The following is a 12,343-nucleotide window of genomic DNA, read 5'->3' on the forward strand; positions in this document are numbered from 1 at the left end:
AAGAAAACATATATATATATATATAGTTGTGATTATTATCCACGTGCTCAAAAATAAAACCTAACTCTAGCTACTTATCACACTACTGTCGCAATTAATATATAAATAAAATAAATATAAGTATATATATAAAGGGTTCACTATGTATAACCTTTGCATGGCTGCTGCATGTAATTGGATGGTTTGCTATTTTCTACAAGTTTTTGGTTTTTACTTTCCTCTATTCTTTTGGAATTTAGTTTTATTTTTTAATCTTGATTTTTTGTTTGGATAGTAATTTAGATGTAAGGTTTTTTTTTTTTTTTTAAATAAAAATAATGTATAATTGTAGGGAATTACAATACATGGTGAAAAAAATTGAAATTCCTTCAAAAGAACACATCCTTAAAATCTTTTTAATATTTTTTTCAACCATTTTGGTTCCTTGGTGTGCTTTTTTTTAAAGGTTTCAATATGTATATAGCTTTGAGAATAACAAAATTTTTAATGGAAATAATGTTTAATAATAATATTAATAAGCGTTTGGTGTGTTTTTAAGGAAAATTTGTTTTTTTTTTTTTTAAAAAATATAATATATTAAATGAAAACACATGTTTGATTTAATAGTTTGTTGTGAAATTTTTTTGATAAATAGTGTGAGATCAAAGTCATACATTGAAGAAACAAACCATAAATAGTGGCCAAGAAATATCAAACAACAAGGTTATGTCCCAAATAAGAATGTCAAGGTTGAACTTAGGTTTAGAATTTCCTGAGGCTAGAATAATAGCTAGGGTCAAGATTAATTGCACATCCATTTAACTATGTTACTTTTGCTTTCTTCAAAATATATCTCACTTGTTTTTTAAAATATCATATGGTCACTAATTTTATTTTTTCTCTTTTTTTTTTTTTTTTTCCTGAAATTTAGTTGGTTACTATAAATATGTTAGGGGTGAGATCTAAGATTTGCTTTTAATCTTTTAAAGCTTTGTATTTATACAAACATATAGTGAAAAACTTTGGATTGCTCCTATAACTTTTGCCAACTTGGATTTTCCACATAGATATTTTGTGTTCATTTGTGTTTAACTTGCATCATCTTAACTTAACTTTTGCTTCAAATGTTAACAATTGAGTACATGCATCAGACAAATATGGGTTAGCAAGTCAATCTTTTTTTTTTTTTTTTTTTTTTTTTGTGAAGAAGGTGATAGAATGTGAGTGTGTTAATATTGGTTGATTCATCACTTGGAAAGTATGATGAACGAATGAGTTGCACTTAGGAATATTTAAATAAATCGGTAATCAAACTACCCTCAAATTCGGCTTAACTCAATAGGAAAACTTATAAGCTAGGAGGAGATTGGGATCTAGATTAACTTATGACTAAAAAAGGATTTTAATTATGTTCTCAATGAAATTTTTATGCAAACTTGTGACATAAAAATCGATTGAATCTAATAATTATGAACATCACATTTAATTGCAAATCTATACCTAAGGTTCAATGTATAATTTACTCACGTTAGCCAACTCTTGTGGCTGCGAAGACTACTTGAAGGAATTGAAATAGAAACATATAATTATCAACGGTCAAAAGAAAAACTTATATTTTTTAAGTAATTTAACATCCAAATCTCAATGAAATAAGTTAAATAGTATTGATTACGAATTAATAATTTAATTTATTAATACCAAGATCCTCATACACATACACACACATATATATAAACCCCCCTAAGTTATAAATAGACTACTAACTAGCTCATGGAACCAAGTGAAAATTCATGAATAAAAAAAATGGTTTAGATATATCATCATAAGTTGAAAACTTGTACAAGTTTAGATTTAATATGAAAATGCTAAAAACAATATGAAACTTTGGTTGTCGATCGACACCAGTTTCAAAGACTCAAAACAATATTAAATCGACCGGTGATATTGAAGATCGAGAAAACAAGTAATAATATAGTGTACGCTGGCCCCGGCTTTATGATGATCTAGTATAATTTTATCTAAATCTTGAATAATTAAGCCTTATGATCATTTGGACAAGTTTTGAATTGGACTACAAGGTGCAAAATATCATGGAAGACTTAATATTTACACTTTCTTCGATATCCATTGAAGTTGACTTTCTAGAATATAAGTCGTAGTGTATCCACTAGCTAGAGATGACGTGGCTAGATCGAAGGCGAGTTTCTTATTTGGCGAGATCATGTAGTGACGGCAAGAAACTTATCGTTCATTTTCATCCTTTTTTTTTTTTATTCCCGATATTTAACTAATTTTCACAAAAGTTTCAATGAATCTATCCTTCACAGCTAGCTAGCACTGCACTAATTAATCACATCTTATATAAATTTAAATTCTGATAAATCATAGCCAATGAGGCAAAACCCTTTTTCTTGTACGGATGACAAGCTCATACACCATTCCTGCAATTTGCAAGCACACAGAGAGATATGCATTTCATTTTCCGGACGAAAAAGAAAGAGCATTGATTGAAAACCAGCACTTAATTAAAAGAGACAATATTTCCTTAATGTAAGAGTTTAAGGGTTAAACCATGCTTTTCCAATTAGAGCATTTAGGCTAATCTTAGCTAGACCACTGTTTTCACTCTTTCCTAATCAACTTTAAATCACTTAGCAATTTCTTCACTACATGACAAAACCCTAATGTCAATTTTCTACCTTGATGCATCACACCCTATATATAATCTTCATATAAGATGAAATTGTATGTATACATATATAGATATACAGGTGCCAATAAATTTATACTTACAACCATCGGCAATACAATGGGCGCCACTATGTGATTAATTTATCTTTAATTGTTGGATTCCCCATTAATTGCGGACCAAATTTTTTTCTTTTTTCACTTAGGGTGTGAGTTAAATGGACAAATGGGAAATTATAGTGGTCATTTGTTGTTTTCTTGAATTTACAATATGGTTGCTGATTTAGGTATTTTAAATTGATGGGGTGGGGTGGGGTGGGGTGGGGTCATAAGTACGTGTGAATTGAAGATCTCTACTACATATATATCCAGTTTTGGTAACAAAGAACACCACCATCTCCATTGTTATTTATATTTGATGCTCATATAAATTATATATGTTGACAGATGGAACGTTTCTTTACAAATATTTGATGGTTTGCTGCTGTTCCTGACAATGATGGCTCGATCGATGTAATGTGAAATAAATCTATTTTGTGAATTATGGAAATGCCAATTTTTTGTTAATGGGCTAATTCTAAGAGATGATTTAAATTGTGGATGCAATTATTGGAAAGATTTTATTGTTTGGTTATAAATCCTAAACTAATTTGGGCTGATTAAATTAATTACAAGGGTTTGGTTTCGAAATGGCAAACTGTCTATCAATTTATATATATTCTGGGCTTGATTAAATAACAGGGCTAATGTTTCTGTAAAACAATATATCCAATGTATTCATTTTTATTGATAACAGAAATGATGAGATATTCAAGAATGTTATTATATTAATGCTAATTATCTTGTGAGAGTTATGTTCATTTGCTTTCTCGATCTCCAATTGCGTTATACTATATACTCTTTTCGTCCCATTAAAAAGTTGTTATTTTTTATTTTCGTTCGTTCCAAAACAATGTTATTATTTTTTAATTTATTAATTGTACTACGTATTTAACATAATAAACATATTTCCAATTTACATTGTATTACATAAATGTTATACTTTTATATCACGTAATACTAATAGATATATTTTCGCTTTTTTCACTACAACCCATCGTAACACTAATATTTAAAAATCTACGTGCAAAAAGTAAACGACAACCTTGCACCTGGACGGGACAGAATATTTTTGTTGAATATTTGTTTATTTTAATTGAAGTCTTGGCACTTGAAGCTGCACTTAAACTTATATAGTAATTATAACTGATGATGAATAAAAATATATATATATATATATATATATATATGAAAAGACTCTGCATCGCACGGTTCCGCTAATTTGTTTAAAATTAAATTAAGGACCAATAGGAATTGAGCAAACCGAACTAACACTGAAGTTATATGCCAATGCACCCTATTTACGTAGCTGTTTTGTATATCTCAAATATTTGATTAAATTTTATATCTAAATAATATTTGAGATTTTTTTTTAATAAAACAAACTATATATATTTTTTCTAAAAAGAAAATTTTGAAATAATAAATTTTGAAAAATTAACCCTAAAAAAATATTTATTAGCACATCTTCCAAGATCCACCCTCAAGTAACTGTTAGTCTGTATTTATATTGGTAATTTGGACATTTTGTATACAATTCATCTAATTAATAAAAAAAAAATTTAAAGAAAATATCACATAACATTAAATGTTCTTTATTTTTATAAAATAAATAAAATTAAATATATATTTTTTTCTTGTTTTAATTTTTTTTAAAAAAATTCAAATATATATTTTTGAATTGAAAATAATAGATTTTAATTTTTATTTACATAATACACTATCGAAGAAAAAAAAAATACATAATTCAAAGAATAAAATTAAAATATAAAAAAAAAAACTTTGAAAAACATATGATCAGAACTTGTAAAATTTCTATTTAAATAACATAAATAAACCCCGGCCTTTGAAGCATTGGGGGCGGAGATATTTCATTATCGAAAATTGAATAAGATGTAAACCAAACAAGCCCAAAGTTTCTCAATTGTATGTTTAGCGCACGTGTAGAATACCTTTTTCGCTTTTAGATTTGGTCAAACAGCATCAGCAGCGTTGGGTAGGTCTGACTTTTGGTTAGAAAGTTAACCACAAATGATAAAAACGTGTCATCTTTTCATTGGATGTTCAAAACTAGAAAAAGCTCGATTAATACACTAATGCAAGACGTGTACACAAGACCGATTGTAATCACAATTTGTTTGTGTTCAACAAAAATAAAATAAAATAATTTAAACAAGATAATTATGCATATTATTTCTTTTAAAAAATAATATTGAAATTATTATATTAATTAATGCTGACAAAATACACCTAAGCAGTATCAACCAAATTAACACGTGCAAGCTGGCATTCCAATGTTTGGTTGCCGCCACGTAGCCAAAGAATAACATATATTTACACAATCGCCCCCAAATCAATCTTCACCTAATTGCAAATTCACCCCCAAAGATTTTACACTATTCTGTCTATTCACAGCATGAACCCGGACCCATCAGGCTGAATCGGGTACCGAATACGAAACGGGTCCAGCGATCCCGGAAACCACTGACCGTACCCACCGACGCATTCGGGTCGGCCCATGCGCTGAGGTCGGATCCCGCTCTGCACTTCTTCTTCCAGCCGATTCGAGGCAGGGGCATAACAGTCATTTCCACCGCCGGCATTACTCTCCGGCGACTGGAGCTGTCCGAATTCCGGCAACGAATTAGTATAAGCATCAGCCCCGGCGAGCGTAGGCCAATCGAAATTCCCAGAGCCCAAGTGCTGGAAATCCCCCAAACAATTCATCGCCGGCGCCGGAAGTTCGAAGGAACGGTCCCCAATTTCCGGCAACGACTCCAAAACGTCGTCGTATTGGGATGAAGACGACGGCGGCGACGACGAACCCATACTACACTCTCTGCTCTGCGCACCAGACATTAACAACGCCTTCTCTGCGCTCGAATTCTTTTTATAAATCCGACAAAGCACCCAATCATCCAACTGCACGAAAACAAAACAAAATCGAATCAAAAACAGGTCCAGTCCAATCAAGAAAATCAAGACAAGAATTTAAGGATAACTCTTACCCTAGAGGAGTCGGCATTGTTTCTGGGAGGGTGAGATTCGAAGAGCCTGTATTCGTGCATAATCCAGTTTGTTTTGGTCCCTTTAGGGGCTTTTCCGACGTAAAAAACGAGGGCCTTTTTAATGCCCACTTTCCTGCCTTGAGTGGTGACGACTTTATCAGTTCCGGTTGCCTTCCAGTATCCGGCGCCGGCGACTCTGTTTGGGCGCGACCCGTTTGGGTACTTCCTGTCTCTTGGACTGAAGAAATACCATTCTTTCTCTCCAAACACGGCCTTACCTACTCGAAACCATAAAAATCAACAAAATAGCAGAAAGATTTTTTCAAAAAAGGGCAAGTCAAGCAAGATTCGACTTACTGGGGAGATCCCAAGGATCAAACTTGTACAAATCGATATCTCCGATGATCTGCAAAGAGAAAGAATGGCCGGCGACTTTCCGGCAAAGGTACTGCACGAGAAGCTCCTCGTCGGTGGGGAAGAACCTGAATCCCGGCGGCAAACTCAATTGGGACAGAGGGTCGGTTTCTCGGACACCCATGATTTTTAATTTTGCTGGAAATTCCGATGGATCGAGGTGGAGGATCTGAGCATTTATAAAAATTCGAGGAGGTAAAGGTAGAGGATAAGTGCGAGGGTCGCTTTCCCGGTGGGGCCGAACGAATCAGGGCAGGGCAAGGCGAGATGTAGGAGGGGGTTGGGCGCCAACCATGATCGATCGGATCCGACGGTGGGAGATGGAGGTGCATGAACCAAGGTAAGACATCAGATGCAGATGTATATGTGGAGGTTAATGTAAAAATTGTGTAATGTAATTGGTGGGGAGGGACTTGGCAGGATGTGTGATTCACCTCCAAGCTGCCACGTGCCCTGCCTGTCCTGTTCTAGCATGTGTATGTATAATTAAGGTGAGTTTTGTCTCCATTCCGACCGTGGTATGATTATCCAATGCAATTTGGTATGCAAAATTGTATCAAATTTGTCTGTGATTTAATGGAATTGGATCAAATTTAATTTTTTATACTTTTAAAATTGTGTTAGATTCTTTTTTTAATCGTTTTTATTTAACAATATTTGACATGCACACACCTAAATTGCAAATGAGTTGAGAATTTTTATTTTTAAATTTTTGAAATTACAAATATATTTATTCTTCTTCTATTTAGCTTTAAAAAATAGTAAAAATATAATTGTTTTTCTCTCATTTGAAGAAGTTTTTTTTTTTTTTTTTTTTGTGTTTTTGGGTTGAATATATCTATGAAAGTTATATTTATAATTTAAGGGATTTAAAAATAGAGATTATGAAACTCATTTGCAGTTTGAACACGAGCAAGTCAAACACCACCAAATAAGGACAACCGATGATTAGACGCATAATTTATGAAACCATGAGAGTATTTGATACAATTGTAAAAACATGTAGAATTTGGCTCAATTTTATTTCGTGCCATTTAGCCAATACATAATACTTCATCCGTTCGCCTCTAAGGGTTACATTTACATTTTGCGTCATTGTATTTAACATTAAAAATATCTTTATATTTGTACAATTTTTTGTAAAAATATTATTTTATAAGTATTATAAGAAATCAATAAAAATATTTTTACAATTTTTTTTTAATTTGTATTACGTTTTTATATAATAATTAATATTTAAAAATCAAATAAATAGAATCTTTATAGTAGGACGAAAATAATGACAGTGTCTTGTTGTGGGCACGTGCGATTGGCAATGGGGAAACATAATACAACAAATATAATACTATTGTTGTTATACGATAATTTAATTAATTAATGAGTTAATTAAGTAATAAGCCACCTCTTATGGAAAGCTTGCTATTTGCAGTTATGTAATTTTAAAAAACAAAGAAAGTTTTTAGTCAAAAGATGTAACTTAAAAAAAGTTTGCATTAAGCGTACGTGGATGGAGTTGAAAGAAAACACGTGGACAAATAAGTTGGAGATGATTGAAAACAAGAATCTGGAAGCACTCATCACTATTCCTTTTTCATTTAATTAAGGTTGCTAGTGACACGTGCACTCCAACCCATCCATCACACTTTGTGCTTTAGTATATTCTTAATTCTTTAGTAAATAAATTGGAATGAGTTTCTTTCACTCCACAACCTCTATCTACCTCTTGAATTTATTCTTGGCTAATTTGTGTCGTTATTTGTTTAAATAAAAAAATTAAATATCTAATTTAATATTTTTAGGAGATAAAAGTTGTATTTAATATATATTTTTTGTAAAATGTTAACTATTTATGGACTATGATAAAAAGTTAAAATATTGTGGGTAAACAGGCCCTTAGCACTCACTTTCGCTGGCCTGATTCAATTGATCCAAGTTTTCATTTTTTTGTCACGTTTTTTTAGTTGGATATCATTGGTGACTGGAAATTTTTGCATAATTTCCATATTGGTGTAATTAGGCCATTCATGTCCAATAAATAATTCCATCTTTCCTTCGATATAATATATAGCAAAGAAAAATCCATCTCTATTGATATTCATACTTTAAAATAATAATAATAAATCATTCATAAAAAATTTATCTATTTTTTTTTTTTTATCAACGCCATAATATTATTTTTTTCTAGTCAAATGCCAGTATTACACACAATAATTGTGTAAAATTATATTGCAATATTTTATTTTCATATTATAATTTTAAATTCATATATAAATAATTAATATTCCCTTCATGGTCCAATTGTATGCTCACTTCACCAAACACGAATTTTTAATAAAAATTGATAAAAATAGAAATTTTTACTTTTTTGAAAAAAAAAGTATGAAAAGTAATGCTATCTCCGTCCAACAGGAACTAACCACATGTTTTTGCGCAATTGTATTTAACATTAAAAATATTTTTATATTTGTATAATAAGAGACTAATATATGCATTTTTGTCATTTTCTCTTTATTTGTATTACGTTTTGATCTAATAATTAATATTCAAAAAAAAAAAAAAAACTAGAAGTTGTATGAAAAATACTTAATAAGAGAATACTTCGTGATACTTTAATATTAAATTTATACCCATATGTTTTTAATATATTAATTTTAAATTTATTTATAAGTTATATAGTAATTTAATATTTTTAATAATTGCTATAACCTCATGATATTTATTTCAAGCGCTGTGAGTTAAGCGAATGGAAATTAATGAAATTAAACTTATGGTCATGTCATAGGTAAGTGACAAATATTGAAAATAGAGTTGGCAAAAATAGATACCGTTGAAAAAAATCGATCCGAACCCGGTGCAAAGAATCATACTTGGGCTTCCAAAAATAAGTCCGAAAATTTTCGAATTGTGTTTGGCCCGACATACCAATGAACCGAAAATTCCTACGGATTTATATTAATTCACCTTGCATGTGAGAGAGTATATTACTCATTTACCAAACTTAATTTTATACTCCCTCCGTCCAGCTAGAAAGTATACATGTTTCTATTTTAGGACGTCCAATTACAAAGTAAACATTTCATTAAATACTTTACTTTTTTTCCACAAATACTCCTACTTTACATCACATCATTACTTTTACACCAAAAAGCAAAGGCAAAAATGTCATTACACTACTTTTAACTACCCATTGTAATTAAAATACTATTATTTTTTAAACACCGCGCCAAAAATAATTGTATACTTTTTTTGTGGAAAGAGGGAGTATTAATTAAAGGCTTTCCATGTTTATATAAATTTCATAACAATGTCTAGAGTGACGACTAAATACTGAAAAATCAACAATATAAGTCAATAACAATAGTAACAACAGCCAATTTAATCCTAGGAAGGGACACATAGCTCTCACCACATTAAAGATCATTTTTTTACCCCTTCAATTTTTTATTTTTCTTTTGAACCAGAAAAAAAGTTCCAGAGTAAGAAATATTATTAATTATTAATGATTAATTAGATGTTCTGCCAGAAAGAACAACCTGGAAAAGTAGGTCCATCGAATGATTCCAAACCAGTAGCAGCATCGTCGTCGTGGTTGTCGTATGGCAACACAAAATTTATTGGATCATCATCATCGAAACCTGATCCCAGCGCCAACCCCGTCGAAGAATAATTATTAGGGTAATTAATCGGAATAGGAATATGAATACTCTCTCCCTCCCCGATGATCATGTCCTGATCATTTCGAGCAGATTTATTACAATCGTCGTCGACAATGGGCGGAGATAGTAGCAGTTCAGGTGCAGGTGCAGGGGGGAGGTCCAGGTCCTTGAAGGGGAAGAGATGGGGGAAGTTGAGGATAGCGGCTTGGCCTCTCAGGTTGAACGCCTGGCGGTCGTAGGCGAGAGCAGCTTCTTCGGCGGTCTTGAAGGTCCCCAGCCAGAGGCGGTGCCGGCTGCACGGCAGCCGTATCTCCGCCACCCATTTGCCCCATTGACGCTGCCGGACTCCTCTGTACCGCTTCTTCACCGGAACCCTAGCCCGGGGCTTGGGCTTGGGCTGATCAGCCTGATAATAATGAGCCCCGAATGAAAATGAAATCATATGTCTGGAACTGGAAGAAGATGAAGATGAAGAATTATTTTGTGCAGTAGCATTAGTAGGGCTGCATCCTGGGATTTTTTTGATGACCGGCGGCGTAGTCACAGCAGCAGCTTGTTTCGCGCCGCGAATATGGGGCCGCCGATGATTCTCAGCCGCGCCGTCGGCTGCAGATTCCATGGGACCCCAATACTTGCTTATTGATTAATTCGCTTTTAATTAAATTCTTAGATATATATATAAATAGATATATATATATATGAAGATCATAGATGCAATTATATATAGAGAGAAAGGAAGGACGCATGCAGAGTGACAGTAAAGCAAAGCATGATGGTGGGGTGGGGTGGGGTGGGTTGGGTTGGGTGTAGGCATGAGACATGACGACAGCAGGTTTCAGGTAGCATTAATTCTTTAAATAAATAAATAATTAATTAATTAGAGTGGCTTGCTATGTGCCTGAAGAGATCGATGACCAATTAAGTTTCAATTTCTTGGTCATCAAGCATAACCTGCATGCCGGAAAACTGACAAAGAGCCGTTATTAATGTCTATATATGTATATGTCTCCTGGGATCCATCAAAGAGTGACATGATTTTGCTGTCCTTCAAAATTATCTATATATATATATATATATAGGACGCATGCATGTACGTATACGTGTATATATACATACATGTGTATATTCATATTAATATGACCTGCTTGCAATTGAAATATAGTTGTTACACACAAAAAATAATAATAATAATAAAAATAAAGATAGCAGAATGTTAAAGGAAATTAAACACGAAATCGGGTGAAAAATGAGAAAAATTTGCGTTCAGGTCAGTTGGTCCGTCCGCAATCTGATAAGTAGGTCGGTTGGTCCTCGGTCGGAAGGTCCGCGGTCGGATGGGCAGATCGGTTGGTTAGCTAGTCGGATGGTCCATAGGTCGGAAAGTCTGCCGGTCGGATGGTCTACAGATCGGAAGGTTTGCGGTTGGACCAACAAGTCGCTTGGTTGGGGCGACCAATAAATCGTTTGGTCTAGCGACCAGTTAGTCTCTGGAATGGTCGGTCGGGCCAAATTGAGTTCTGGAACTGGTGACAACGTTTGGCGAGATGGTCAAAGACACGTGTCAATAAAAGAGGAATTAGTGAACAGTTGCTGTAACCAACCAGGCGACGGTTCTGAAACGTTTTCTTGAATGAATGTTTAAGGATGCAGATATTTTATCTTCAATCATCTTCAATCGATATCAAATTCAAGAGAATTGCTTTTAGGGATCACCACTTTATATTCCAGTCTGTATTTTTATTGTTCAATTTATTTTCTGTATCGTACTGTGTTTAAAGATTCCTAATCTCAGACGCTAAAAATATCAAATTCGAAAATAATTTCTTATTTTCGGATTTTATTTTTTTATTGTTGAAAAAATATATCAGCAATAGTCATGTTATATTCCACCTCCCTTAGCTAGAAAATACATATTCCAAGCTAACTAGTGTTACAAGTTTTAGATATAGACAGTTTTGTGACAGGATCCTCGGTCCCGGGCTTTGACCCAGTACAGGGAGTGCAACACACCTGGGACCAAGGATCCCTTGCAATGTTTTTTAGGGTTTTGGAAACTTTAAAAAATAGTAAAATATTAGTATTGAATATGATATTTTTAATTTATATGATAAAGTAGACATTCATTAATTATATATAATATTGTAAGAATTTCCAAGTTAAACATATCTGTGTATACGGTGAGTATATTTAAGCCTTCAAGTTGCTCATTGAAAGCCACCACCTAAATACAATTGTTTGGATACTTTAGGCAAACAAGAGTCTAGCTAGACAAGGACTTTTGCTCGATCAGGTAAAGTCTTAAGAACAATATTTGCTAGGCTAACTATTTATTTCATATATATATAGGCACATTCATATATATATAGGCTAACTATTTATTTCAACAAGGAGGATCCCATGCTGAAATTATAAAAGTTAAAAAAAAAAAAAATGTAATTTTAATTGAAATTGAAAATAAATACTTTTTTAATTATTGAGGTGCGAGATAGTTTAGTGAAA

General features: G+C 32.7%; 2 protein-coding genes across 2 annotated transcripts; both read right to left on the reverse strand.

Moving 5' to 3' along the window:
* Nucleotides 1–4,972: 4,972 nt before the first annotated feature.
* LOC127265825 (NAC domain-containing protein 72-like) lies at nt 4,973–6,356 on the reverse strand. Its single transcript, XM_051295836.1, has 3 exons — nt 6,132–6,356; nt 5,775–6,052; nt 4,973–5,688 (listed from the first exon to the last, which is right to left on the reverse strand). Exons 1-3 carry the CDS (start codon nt 6,310–6,312, stop codon nt 5,176–5,178), a joined length of 972 nt encoding a protein of 323 aa, XP_051151793.1. The 5' UTR covers nt 6,313–6,356; the 3' UTR covers nt 4,973–5,175.
* A 3,146-nt stretch (nt 6,357–9,502) lies between these two features.
* Nucleotides 9,503–10,507, reverse strand: LOC127266114 (ethylene-responsive transcription factor ERF018-like). Its single transcript, XM_051296245.1, has one exon. It carries the CDS (start codon nt 10,461–10,463, stop codon nt 9,696–9,698), a length of 768 nt encoding a protein of 255 aa, XP_051152202.1. The 5' UTR covers nt 10,464–10,507; the 3' UTR covers nt 9,503–9,695.
* Between the last annotated feature and the right edge of the window lie 1,836 nt (nt 10,508–12,343).

The sequence above is a fragment of the Andrographis paniculata genome, unplaced genomic scaffold (assembly GCF_009805555.1).
Source record: "Andrographis paniculata isolate CXL003 unplaced genomic scaffold, ASM980555v1 Contig74END, whole genome shotgun sequence".
Taxonomy (NCBI): domain Eukaryota; kingdom Viridiplantae; phylum Streptophyta; class Magnoliopsida; order Lamiales; family Acanthaceae; genus Andrographis; species Andrographis paniculata.